This window comes from Misgurnus anguillicaudatus, chromosome 7, assembly GCF_027580225.2.
Source record: "Misgurnus anguillicaudatus chromosome 7, ASM2758022v2, whole genome shotgun sequence".
NCBI lineage: Eukaryota > Metazoa > Chordata > Actinopteri > Cypriniformes > Cobitidae > Misgurnus > Misgurnus anguillicaudatus.
Window position 1 is genome coordinate 23,281,634 of NC_073343.2, and position 14,275 is coordinate 23,295,908.

At 37.6% G+C, this 14,275-nt stretch overlaps 2 protein-coding genes across 8 annotated transcripts in view; both read left to right on the plus strand.

The window, feature by feature from the left end:
* Window positions 1-4,956, plus strand: part of dnmt3ab (DNA (cytosine-5-)-methyltransferase 3 alpha b) — a 63,572-nt gene extending 58,616 nt beyond the window's left edge. For all 7 annotated transcript variants that reach the window (XM_073869614.1, XM_073869613.1, XM_073869615.1 and 4 more), the window contains one exon: window positions 1,799-4,956. In XM_073869614.1, coding sequence (XP_073725715.1) covers window positions 1,799-1,940 — 142 coding nt within the window. In that variant the 3' untranslated portion in view covers window positions 1,941-4,956. The remainder of the gene's footprint in view (window positions 1-1,798) is intronic.
* A 358-nt stretch (window positions 4,957-5,314) lies between these two features.
* The window catches only part of LOC141365349 (dihydropyrimidinase-related protein 5-like), a 29,168-nt gene continuing 20,207 nt past the window's right edge, over window positions 5,315-14,275 (plus strand). Inside the window, exons 1-3 of the mRNA XM_073869619.1 lie at window positions 5,315-5,473; window positions 7,421-7,689; window positions 13,510-13,668. Of these exons, the coding sequence (XP_073725720.1) occupies window positions 7,429-7,689; window positions 13,510-13,668 (420 nt within the window). The 5' untranslated portion in view covers window positions 5,315-5,473; window positions 7,421-7,428. The remainder of the gene's footprint in view (window positions 5,474-7,420; window positions 7,690-13,509; window positions 13,669-14,275) is intronic.

Below are 14,275 nucleotides of genomic sequence, written 5' to 3' on the forward strand. Positions count from 1 at the left end.
AACAATGTGGATAAAAGATACAGTATACAGGTATTAACCAACTGGAGTTATTTAGATAATGATAATTAAAATGTTGACTGCCATTGAAAAACCAATTATAAATCTAGGAAAAGCCAAGGATTTATATACCTGCATGGCATGTGGGTGAATTAATTATAAAATAATTTTAATTTTGGGGTGAACTATTCCTATAGCAAAACCAGCAAGGCTTATAATACAGATAGAGAGCTACCATTCAAGTTTATCTCAATAGTAGTTGTTTGGTTGCTGGCATGATTTTTTCTGGAGAACATTTGTGACCCTGCCTGTGAAAACCTGGCTATAAAATTAGAAACATCAAAGTTTGATTTCATACATTGATTTCACTTTAATTTCAATCTTTGACATGACTGACCTTAGTGAATATTAAATATATCAAGGTTATACTTCCAAAGAATGTTCTTTACGTTATGTAGAATTATTTGATGTAGAATTTAGAATTTTTTCCCAGGCAGGATCACATTTTATTAGTGGCGGCCGGTGGCTTCTCTTCCGAGGGGCATGAATTCATAATATGTGTTTCGGAGTGTCATGTGTGTGTGGCTTGTCGTGTCAAAGTGTGTGTTCGGTGTGTCATGTGAACCTATGTGAGGCATGTGTCATGTCAAGGTGTGTGCCTGCTGCATACGCGTCGAAGGGGTTTGTGTTAGGAGAGAGGCTCACGTTCACAAAATACTCCCAAGATACTCACTTAACCCTAAACTCTGAATACACATGAGATTAAAGGACAACATCAAAGTTTTTCAATGTTTTGCTGTGTTCTTGCCTCAACTTGGACGAATTGATGCATGCGTATCTTTTTTCAATGCGTGCACTTGGTCTTTGTACAGCATGCCATGAATGTGTTAGCATTTAGCCTAGCCCCATTCATTCCTTAGGATCCAAACAGGGATGAATTTAGAAGCCACCAAACACTTCCATGTTTTCCCTATTTAAAGATTGTTACATGAGCAAGTTTGGCACAAAATAAAATGCGGCATTTTTTTAAGTTGGTAAAAAATTAGAACTATATTGTATACTATATTGTATTCAACCTCAGGCGCAGTAATATTAACAGAAGTTTGAGCGAGAGGGGGCGTAGTCAGGAGTGATGATGTTACAGCGCGTCGAGGTCGAAGTGTTGCAAACTGGGTGCTCTTCCGCCGTACAGTGGAGTTCTCATTTTTTATCCGCTTAACGTTTTATTTTTTGCCACCATACTTACTCGTGTAACTACTCATGTTACAGTCTTTAAATAGGGAAAACATGGAAGTGTTTGGTGGCTTCTAAATTCATCCCTGTTTGGATCCTAAGGAATGAATGGGGCTAGGCTAAATGCTAACACATTCGCCACGTGCTGTACAAAGATTAAGTGCACGCATTGAAAAAAGATAGGTATGTATTAATTCGTCTAAGTTGAGGTAAGAACATAGTAAAATATTAAAAAACTGGTGTTTTTCCTTTAAGCGAGTATTTGACAAACGTGAGCTTTTCTTTTGTCATGGATTTCTTTGAGGCGTCTGCAGCGGGCACTGATTTTGATGTGATGCACATATGTTTACAGTTCACATGATGCGCTGAACACATGTTTTGACACGGCGAGCCACACATGATGGGCTATATATATATGTTTTGACGAGCTTTGCATTGTGTGCCCTCGAAAAGGAAGTCACCGGCTGCCACTGCATTTTATTGGAAAAGCATCATACACCTGTCACATAACAAATAACTATGGACTTGTTAAAATTAATTAATTGTTTCTCCTTTTATTGGACATTAGGGTGTTTGGCTTCCCTGTCCACTACACAGACGTGTCAAACATGAGCCGCCTGGCCAGGCAGAGGCTTCTGGGACGGTCGTGGAGTGTCCCTGTCATTCGCCACTTGTTTGCACCACTCAAAGAGTACTTCGCCTGCGTCTGAAGTCAAACACAATACAGACGAAATCTAAACCGATGTAATACCAGGAGCCTTGAAATCGAGCTCTTGTACGTTATTTGCAAGTTCAACATCAGCAAAGATATTTCATGTTTTTTCCTCTGGTTTGGAATAATTGACTTTTTTAATTCTATTTAATTTTTTATTATCGTTTTACTTTAGCAGTGTTATCCATTATTTGAATTGATTTATGTGTGCAAGCTATACTTGAGACATGGCCTCCTTTTTAAGGCACTGAGAGACGATATAACAATTAGAGGCATAAACTAGACGGAAACATTTTAAGTTAGCCCAAGTTCACATTTTGACTTCCTCTGTGCTCATCGGGCAGAATCGGGGTGCCGATCGATACGATTCTCCTCTGTATCCTCTCAGCCGAGCCTCGTGAGAGCGGATAAAGGCTTTCTCGAAAGTGTCAGGGGAGTTCTGTCTTAACCAATCCAAAACACCAGATCACAAATACCTCTTTGTTTACAGTTTCTATACACAACTGAAGGTAATAAAAGGTACTGCTGTAATAGGTGACAATATGGTGCTTCAAGGTGGTGAAAAACATTGCAACTCATGTGGTGCTACTACTCGAAACATGATGGGGTCACGTTTTGTACCGTCGCCAGGTCAAACGAATGACGCTACAACTTTGGAGAAAAAAAATTTACAGGTCACGACAGGTCTGCCACATCTCATTTTATATCTTTTACAGCCTTTTTGTACAATATCTTCTGGTGCTCTTTTCCAAAACGCCTCAGCCTTTCAATCTTCAAGATCTGCTTCCTACAGCCCGGTATGCCTGCGACCGAAGCGCGTGAAACACATGGGCGGTGATGTTTTTTGTCATCCATACCTTGAAATCAAAGGCTGTGGTGAGCTACTTTTTCTAGTATCACACAGGCCAGAATTATTACTGTACAACTCTTAGTGTGCGTTGCGGCCACAGCAAGGATTGGCATTGGTCCTTTAGTCGGCCGAGTGAATCAGCCTTCAGCCGTGGCCCTCCGCAGGCTATTCTCAGTCAGGTGCAAAACTTTAAAGGTGCGGCTTCACAATGTTATTCTACCTTTTTATAGCAATTTTTGTGCTGTGTTACCAACAATACCGAGCACTTTTGTATATGTATACTTCTTTATTTCTTTGATATTTTTTCCTCTTGATTCTCGTGAATTGTTTCTTATTGGTTATGTTAAATGATGTGAAACTCTTGCCGTTATATAAGGTAATACTTTGTTGTGTACAGTAGGGCTGTGCCAATAGATGTGAAAGAACGAGCTAGGATAGAATAAATCCTCCATCTGTCGTGCTGGTGGTGAAGGGGCAGATTTCAAATAACCACCCCTCTCATGTTCTCATGTGCTACAGAGTCGCTTTATCATAACTCGCGTCGAGATATTAGTGTATGCTCATGGTTCTACTGGTATATAATCCCAAAGTGAGTGTGTCTGTGAAATATCCCTGTAGAAAACTAGTCATTTTCGCAGATGGGATGTCGATGTGACATCACACAGTTGTTAACTACGTCTGGTCCCTAGCGTAGATCTGAAAACATTATTATGTTTGCCAATGGTGGATGTTGACCATGTCAATATTTTAGTTATAACACGCAAGCTATGTAATAGATAAGGCTAAATTTGGTCAGAAATGGGCTCTAATGAAATCATTTTTCTTATTTACTGCATTGCACTGCTTACATACCTTAAACATTTTTCATGCTCAGCAACGTGTCTTTATTTTTCAAATTATATCATCGCCCAGATTTTTTTTTGTACATTTTGTACATAGAAATTGTCTGTTGCTTTTTTTAATGACCTATGAGATGTACAAATATAATTCTTTGCTAATATATATCAAAACGGCGCTCAAATTGCAACGAGGGGGGAGATAATTGACAAAATGGCAACAGGTAAATTGACATAAGCTATAAAGCAGCAGGGTGCTATGACTGCGTGTCGTTTGTAATTCATATTTATATTTGTCGAATGCGGGGTAAACGAAAGAATGAGTTTGCTAAGTGATTTTAACGGTCCCATCTTTACTGCACAGCCCTACAAACTAAAGTGTGTTTCAATTTGCTTTTTAATTCTTTTTTAAGTACTAAGAGAGGGGTCATAGGTGTTTCCTAAGGTGCTAAACATTTTATCTAATTGAGAAAAATATATTATTTGGTAAGAAATAATTGTGTCTTGACAATGATGATAGTTTTTTTTTTTTTTTTTTTGGAGGGAGGGGTTCTTGTAGTACTGGAGAAGCACTATTATTTTACTCTGTCATATAAAGATATTAACAAAGGCATTTTAACTTTGTACTTGAAAAAAGTGATAAATGATGAAAGATTCTTATATTGTTTTAGAATAGACATTGCTGTAGTTGGTGCTTATCTGTGGGAAATCATGTACTCATAATGGGAAATAACAAAAAAAATTGTAACTCTTGCTGTTAACATGTACTTGCTTATTATCCATGCAGAATTGCTTCTAAGTCCTACATTCCATGCCATATATCCAGCCCTCCATCTTGTTTTGTTTTCATTTTTTTTTTACTTTATTTGTTTCTGTTTTGTTCAATTTTCTGTCATTCGGGTATATGTGTTTGGCTGTAACAGTCTCATCTTTGCCCTCCTAACAGATTGTCTGTATATCTCAGTGACACTGTTGATACGTGTGACTTTTGTTGTGTCATGTACGCTTTTATTTAAGCCTTTTCTCCTTCGCAGTCAGCTCATACAGCAAATGTAGCAGTCATGCGCCACCTCACCCCCTTTCTTTTGTTATGTGCCCAGAACGAAGAAAAAAGGCTCCTTATGTACTTGTGCTGGAGAACACTTGAATAAATGTATTGTTTTTTTTTTGTGAAAAAGTCCAGTTGTTTTTTTTTTTGTCTTCCAAAAATATTACCACAATTACTCTTACAATTGCCTAATTAAATCACTAACTTAATTAAAGTTAAAATAATTTTTAAGTAATGTAGTATTTTTTTGACAATTTTATGAATAAAACCATTCATCATATATTGATTTATTTATTTTATTTTATATATCCTATCTATTTAATATAATATAACAAAATGTATATTTAAATATTACTCAATAAACACTATATGGTGGAAATTATTTAAAGAAAATATATTAATTGACATAATTATCTAATTTTAAATTTATTTTAGATTTAAGGTTACATACTTTATAAAATAAACCAATTTGTAGATAAATGAATGTTCGCTTGCCAGTGCCACATTGGCACACTGATACTCATCCCCTGTGAATCCTTGTAAATGGTACGTACCGGTGCCGATAAGACACGCCCACACTGCAATGCCATTGGTCAGCGCTGAGGCCATCTTTGTGTATCTATGCTGTGATTGGTCAACGCCAAGCTCTCACTGTCTGGATGCTGCTGCAGCCAGCGTAAAGGTTTACCGGGCTGGACCAACCGAAGCATCTGCCTGCACATCTAACCGGACTTTATTGTTAATAAACCAGCCCTGAAAGTGAACGAAAACCGCTTTTCTAGGACATAGCAAAGGAAGTAAGTGCACGATGTCTTATTTTGTGATTGCGTTATTAAGCTTTTGTCAAGAAACACTGTTTATTACGTGTACATTTTGCTCGGGATCTTGTAATTGTCTGTGGGAGGAATCCATGAAGCGATTTCTTGTGTCTTGGTACATCCTTCGTTATGTTTTTGTATTATAATTTTAATGGTTTATTGTATAAATCTTATTTATGACTGAACGACTTACATCTGGTGGTTTTATTACTGAAGAGACAGCACGCGAGCGCATTGGTAAAAAAACGCGATAAAACATGAGAACACCGTCGGTAGCTGTTATGTCTGTTGTAACGTAATTATACTGGTATGACTTTTGATAATCCAACCCAAGTGTCTATGTTCCCGTATTTTAAAGCATATTCAATTTTTAGGGCTTGGTCACCCCTATGGTTCGACCATCATCATCATCAACCTCTAATGAAGGCTCATTCATTCAGTCTACATATAATGAAAGCGACTAAAGCATGAAACATGATTATTAAATAGCCCTTTTTTGCCTTATATTTACATTTCTTCAGTTGACAGTTTGTATGGTATAAGCTAAAAGTAGCATATTTACACATATTTCCCTGTTTTCCACCCTTATGTTATATTTTCCATTTCATTTGTTGGTTATTTTCATTTCCCTCACATGTTCCTGCCCCATGAGTTTTTCTGCTCCTTTGAAATATTCACTAAATCCCTGCTTTAAATGTCACAATTTTATTGCTTTCTTGAGATAGACCATCATACACACTCTATAAGTTCAGCATCTTCTCCATATGATTCCGTCTGGATCTCATGGAAAAAGCCACGGTTCAAAAGTGGGTCATACCAGAAGACTCCATGATTCATGAGAAGGAACAAATGCTCCACTAATATTTCTTCTGGACAGATGTAGCTCATGCACTAAGCTGATCTTTTTATAGTAGGACATCTAAGGACACACCCTTATTCTCCAGCTCCATAGTAACCCCTCCTTGTACTCACATACACACACCATTCACCATCGGGGACTCAGAACAGGGGGTGGGGAGCCCCGCGCAGCGCCATACTGTGAATTTGCCGCACCCACCTGCCCCCAACTTGCCGTGCAGCATAGACCGGCATGCATGCTTTCACTTGGGATTAGATCATGAGACAGCGTTGTGCTGCAGGGAATGCAATGCAACAGCTGCAAGCTGACATGTATTTCCTGCTAATAAATCTGCATCTTTGTGCATGCATTATTGGCCCTTTTGGACAAGTAAGCTTTTGATTGTACAATATTATTTTTTTCTTTTTTGTGAACATACAATGTTGGATTGTTGGAGTTTCACTGATGTCAATTCTCTTGAGTGTTTAAAATTACTTTAATGTGTCATCATGCATAATTAACAATATGCATCATATAATTCTATGTAATTATGTAATAATGTGACTGGCTGCCAATGCCAAGCTAAGGATAATCACGCAATGCTTGTATCAGTTTACCCAGTGAAGTGGGAGTTTAGACCGTCATAATGGTTTGTAACCTCTTTATGCCATGGAAAATTTGAAGGATTGATTGTGTTTTGAAATCAAGTCGGAATCCTGCTCGTGCCATAGCCTAAATGTGGAAAAGTGAATAAACGCAAGCTGTTTGCTTGGATGTGGGATATAATTTTAAAAGTACGGGATGTCAGAATACATAAAATATGTGCGGTTGGGTTATTGTAAACACAGATCCCACAGTCATGGAAAACCTGGTTATAACAGGCAAACTATGATTTCCAGGCCTGGAAAAGTATGGGATATTTTTGTATCGACTACTGTATAAATAGTGTAGTTAGGTTTGCAGTAATGTATCGGCTAAAAATATCCCACAGTCATAAAGAACCGAGGGAATCCTTGCGTGACCCTATAGGAGACACTATAGGTCAGGCTGTTATGTTTTAATCGTTCTTTCTCGTTTGACACTGTTAGGTTGAGCCATGTCTTCCAGCGCAGCAACGGCCCGCATCCTCATAAAGGGAGGTAAAGTTGTAAACGATGACTTCACACAGGAAGCAGATGTATACATAGAGAACGGCATTATCCAGCAGGTGGGCAAGGAGCTGATGATTCCTGGTGGGGCCAAAGTTATAGATGCCACTGGTAAACTGGTGATCCCGGGTGGAATAGACACCAGCGTTCACCTTAATGAAACCTTTATGAACGCCTGTACGGCGGATGACTTCTACAGCGGCACAAAGGTACTACCCATGAGTTTGCATATTTTGATTCCTCAGTACAGCAGATTCAGCACTTTAAAGTCAACATGTCTTGTATCCATTAAGCGTTTCATCATCTTTTATGAAAAATGATATGGGGTTCCTGTAGCTCAATTAGTAGGGACTGGTGTTAAATGGGACATTTCACAAGACTTTTATAAGATGTAAAATAAATTCCCAGAGTACATATGTGAAGTTTTAGCTCAAAATACCATATAGATAATTTATTATAAAACGTTAAAATTGTCACTATGTATGTGTGGGCAAAAATGTGCCGGTTTTGGATGTGTCCTTTTAAATGCAAATGAGCTGATCTCTGCACTAAATGGCACTGCTGTGGTTGGATAGTGCGGATTAAGTGGTGGCATTATTATAATAAGATCCCTTCTGACATCACAAGGGGAGCCAAATTTCAATGACCTATTTTTCACATGCTTGCAGAGAGCGGTTTATCAAATCTAAGTTACTGGGTTGATCTTTTTCACATTTTCTAAGTTGATAAAAGCACTGGGGACCCAATTGTAGCTCTTAAACATGGAAAAAGTCAGATTTTCATAATATGTCCCCTTTAACCTCTGTTTTTTTTTACGTCACTTTAGATAAAAATGTCTACAAAATTAAATTAAACAAAATTAACACTATTTACTTTTTTTAACTATGTGTTCCAGGCAATTTGTTGATGTAATGACAGCAAATAGCAATTAACAATTGAGGGTCCAGATGCAAAAACTGCTAAACTGCACCTCCGATAATAAGATAATGATATAAAGCACAGAGACATACCAGTATTTTTACAATATAAAAGTCGGTCGAGTGTTTGTACATGGAATAGACCAAGACTTTGTGTTTTTAACCTTTTCAGGCGATGGTTTAAAATGTCACAAGTGTCCCTCTGGTGTACGTTTTTTTTAAACTGCAATTTTTAGTTTTTATGACAACACATCAAGCTTCACGCGGTCCGACAGCAGCGCTATCTTTCTTATTCAACACATTGTAACTTAAGTTATTTGAACAAACCATAATAAACATACTATTACATGTATTCAGTATTGTTTTCGTTTTATAAAAATATAATTACATCGCTTCTTACGCATTAGTATGAGACATGAGCTTATGAGATTATTTGCTTATTTTAAAATTATTCGCTTTTTCATTTGAAACATAACGAAAGTACGCGCAAACACATTAAGAACTATTAAAAACATTAACTAGGAAGCAGTTTATGTCATATTCTGTACTGAAATCACATTTTTGTAATATAGTAGCAGTATAAATAAATCAGTTAAATCTGCATATTTTTATCAGCATAATATTAGTTGTTTTTGTACAATTATGGTATTTATTGTTTACTGGCAGTGTCTATAAAAGTTTCAGATCATGGGTGCACGTGCGACACATACACATTCAACTCTTGTGCATGGATTATGGTTAAAACAAATGTTTTGTAGAGATTTACGGCATTTGTACCAGCTATTTTGGCAACCCCTAACTGCACAAATTATGCCGGTCTTCCTGAATTTCATAATAAACATTAAAAAGCCAGTCAAAATGGCACACTCATGTCCCTTGCAACACGACAACCATTAGCTGTAGTGGCTCACCGGAAGTCTTATACAAAGGAGTTTAAAGATGGCGGCACCCACAATTACGTCAAAAATAAGGTGGATATAAGCTAATATATATATATCTTGATGGCATGGGGGTAATTGAAACTGTCGGATGCCTTAACAGTTAATTATGAGAAAAGTTTCATTTTTGTGTGAACTATTAATTTAATATCCTGGTTCACATCAAAAATAAAATCTGTTCATTGACTTAACTAATAGATATTTTCAAATATATATTTGAAGATATGAATTACATTTTTACAATTGATAAAAAAGCATTTTAGTAGACCATTTGTAGATTGTGAAATTATTATGGTGAAGATATGTGCACATATGACTGAGTTTCAAAAAGCATCTTATCTTTGTTTTTTGTTATCTTGTAATGTTTTAGTAGCTATTGTAGAAGCTAAAGTGGCAGAGGATATCATTTTCTTGGTCCCGCCACACTTTGTGTGGCCCCCAACCATCTGTCAGGGGCTTTTATCTCACAACAACTCAATACATTCACCCCCTTAAAAGTAACCAGTGTAGTTGTATTGCTAAGACATTTATGCTGATGCCAAGATCTAGAGTTACTTTCTATGTGTATTGATTTTGCTGGTCTAGGTATTAGCCAGATTTTTCTAACATTATATGACACGATTTTACATCTCACACAAGCTCAAACCAAATGATGTGTGTAACATCCATTTGATGTCACATCTATCTGTTCATATAAATAGTTGAAAAGCAGAGATGCAGTTCTTTTAGCAGGCTGCACTGCCAAAACATATCTCACGGGTCGCTTGGCAAACTCAGAGATGCAAAAAACGGGCATTACACACTTACATTCCGCCTCAGGCAATGATTCACATATAAAAAATACATACACACGCTCTTATTATGAGAGTATCGCAGTCTGTGACGTCAAATAAAGATGTTGTTGTCGCCGCTGTTATTGTTATTAGCCTTGGCAATGCAAGTGCCATTCTCCCCCCTCCCTCTCAGTTACCGCCATGAGACTCGCCAGGCGAAGAGACAAATGGAGATCAGATTCGGTTTCCATAGATACAGGAGCACTGCTGCAAAGACTGCTGCAAAAAGCTTTTCACCCGTGCCATTGTGCTGGAAAACAATGGTGCACACAAACACGCGCCCCCTTTCACTGGATGTGATTGACTGGCTTGTGTCAGCTAAGAGATGCTTTAAAAGAGGAGCATTATCTTTAATATAGCATTACTGTTTATCACAGCATTCTAATGGTTAAAGAATCCTCTATAAGATATTATACACAGCAAAGTCATTGTTTTCATACTGGCATGTTTACATTGATCACCTTATACTCTTTTGTAACATCTTAATGTTAATAAAAGTGTTTTATGAACATGTTGCTACTATAAGCATGCTTGCTAAGGTAAGCATCACTATTAAAACGATATATACTGTACTTGTACTTCAAATATATAGTACTGTATAATATGCTATACTTAGTATACTATATTCGCATGAATTTGTTTGAAGTGAATTGTACAAAAACGTACAAATATGGTTGTATGAATTAATAAAATCTAGCCACCTTGTAAAATAAGGATGATAACTATAACTAAAGTAATAACTATATTAGAATTCACACAACGGACAATAACATTACGTTTACTCTAAAGCCTTGATTTTTATGTGTATGCGAACGTACGTGCACAGTCGAACGCATAGCCTTGCAAAACATAGTTTATTTGACTTGTACGTGTACACAGATGTTCGACGTATGCAACAAAATGCAATGCATCTCCTTGGCTGCATGCTACATTCTCCTGTATTCACATGTGAGACCTACACATATAAAGTATGCGCGGTAACAAAAATCTGGTGGTGTGAATACTAATGACAAAATCTGTGGCTGCGTCCGAAATCGCATACTGTATAGTAGGCACTGAATAAGATGAAGTACCTACTTACTTGCCGTTAAAACAGTAGGTACTGTATAGTATGAATCCTGGTAGTATGAATGAGATTCGGACGTACTACATCCACCATACATCACGTAACATACGTCGTCATCACGTCGTGTCATTTCAGCGCGAAAACAGCCGCGTGCCTCTTCTTCTTCGTTGGATAACGCCTCATCCGGGGCATCATGGGATAGTGAAGCGTCCATCGTATGCACACTGCAAAATCTAACCGGAAGTAATAGGTAATCCGGGTACTTTTCGCATACTGTTTTTCGAATACTATGTATTCGGACATACTACTCGCCTCGCCTACTGCTTTTCGCGTACTATATAGTATGTAGTAGGCGGTTTCGGACGCAGCATGTGTGTACGCATGCGTTAAAACGGAACTATCCTTCTCGCTTAAAGGGGAAATATCATGAAAACAGACTTTTCCCCAGTGCTTCTATCAACCTAGAAAATGTGATAAAGATCAACCCAGTAACTTAGTTTTGGTAAACCATTCTCTGCAAGCATGTGAAAAAAAGGGAATTGAAATTTGGCTCCCCCTGTGATGTCAGAAGGGGATAATACCGCCGTCTTAATCTGCACTATCCAACCAAATGCTAATCTCTGCAAATGAGCAGACACACCCAAAATGGCACATTTTTGCTCATACCTACAAAGTGGCAATTTTAACGTTATAATAGCTAAAACTTTACATACGTACTTTGGGGACACCAAAGATTTATTTGACATCTTAAAAAAGTCTTGTGAAATGTACCCTTTTAAGCGGGAGTTTTGCAGTTTCACATTTTGAATGTGCAGGTGCTTTAAATTCAAATGGACTCTGATTGGCTAGCAATTTTTTATCATTCTTTTGGGAAAAAACGTGATCCTAACGATAAAGTTTAATTTTTACATTCATTTCAGTCTTAAACATGGCCTTACTCAGTAAATATTAAATATATGAAAGTTATATTTTCACAAAATGTTCTTTACATTATGTAGGATGACTTTATGTAGAAAACAGCATCACAAAAAATGACTTTAGCTGAGTTTTCATCAGTGGCAGCTCGTGACTGCTCATCCGAGGGGCGCTAATTCAAAATAAGTGTTCGGAGTGTCATGTGTGTGGTTCCTTTTTTCGGATTGTGTGTTCTGCGCATTGGGGGATCCTGTGTGCATCACGTGTTTTGTCAAAATGAGTCCCTGCTGCACACGCATCAAAACCGTTTATGATAAAAGAGACCTTCGCGTTCACAAAATACATGCAAGACACTCCCTTAACATTAAACTCTTATTACGCATGAGATTATGTGAGTATCTGGCAAACGCGAGCATCTCTTTTATCATAAACCCTTTAGACAGTCTGCAGCAGGCATTTATTTTGGCGGGACGCGTGATGCAGGCGGGATCTCTCGAAGTGCAGGACACATGTTTTGAAATAAGGAACCACACGCATGACGGGCTACATACATGTTGTGACGAACTTTGCATCGAAAAGTCACCGGCCGCCAGTGGCAACACCCCGGCAACAACTTAAAACACCAAATGGCTAATATACTATGGATGCACATTACTTTACAAGTATTCACAGAATACTTTTATGCTATTTTTAAGTTTATCTGAATAGTTGGTGTTATTTAATTTGCTTAATGTTGTTGGCCCATTAAAGCAATTGATTGATAGCGATGCTGTATTGATCCCATTCAGGGTTTCCCGCAGAAAATTTGTTAGTTAAGGTGGTCCAGGGCCAAGGGCATGGTAATCAAAGGGGCGGCGTATGCGTCATGATAAAAATTAAAATATTTTAATAAAATAAATAAATAAAATATTTATTTTTAAAACACTCAAATAAAACTTAATTTTGAAGAAACTATGACAAAAAAATGAACACATACTAGATTATTAATGAACTTAAATGTTTTTAACAGATACCTCTAATGGGAATAGTTGCGTGATGAAGTGAAACTAAATGGTTAATAAACACCAACTAAAAAAGATGTTGTAGAACGTCTGGGGAACGATGATAGATAGCGCAAAAATGGTAAAAATTGATTATTTCCCACTATTAATTACATTATTTTATAGGAGTGTAACTGTAGCATGTAAATAATGCACATGAAAAAAGTGAGCAAGAGCGCTCAACAATTATATTTCCAGCGAATTTTTTTTTTTTTTTAGACGAGCTAGTTAAGGCGGTAGGGTTTCCAAGCTTAGGCGGGCCGCCTTAACTGAAATATGCTGCGGGAAACCCTTCCATTTAATCTGATGTTTATTTCCAGGCTGCTTTGGCTGGAGGCACAACTATGGTGATTGGTCACGTGCTTCCAGAGAAGAATGAGTCTCTGCTGGACGCTTATGACAAGTGTCGTGCTCACGCTGACCCCAAGGCCTGCTGTGACTACGCTCTTCATGTTGGGGTTACCTGGTGGGGACCAAAGGTAAAGATTTTATGTTTCTGGTATCTGGTGACATTTTATGTAATCTAAAACATATTATGGTAGTACCGTGGTTTTTATAGTGATGTCTAATCCTAAATATTAAAGGCGGAGTCCATGATGTTTGAAAGCCAATGTTGATATTTGAAATCACCTAAACAAACACGCCCCTACCCCAATAGAATCTGGAACTCCGCCTTTAAGTCAGAATTTGTCTCACATTCATCCTGAAGGTTAGGGAACCATGGCCGCTTTGTGCTGTGTCATGTTTAGGGGCCTGGAGATTTCGCCGCAATAACAAACCGTTGTGCAGCCATCAGTATTTAAACGAGTTAGTATGGTGGCACAAAATAAAACGTGGCGATTTTTAAGAGGATACAAAATGAGAACTATATTGTATGGCGTATTAGTTTGCAGCAATTCGACCTCTGCACTACGTTTTATTTTGTCCCACCATACTTACTCGTGTAACAGTCTTTAAATAGGGAAAACATGGAAGTGTTTATTGGCTTCTAAATTCATCCCTGTTTGGATCCTAGTGTTTTTCTTTAAACCAACATGTGTTTTGAGTAGTGATAGACCGATATATCGGCCGGCCGATATATCGGGC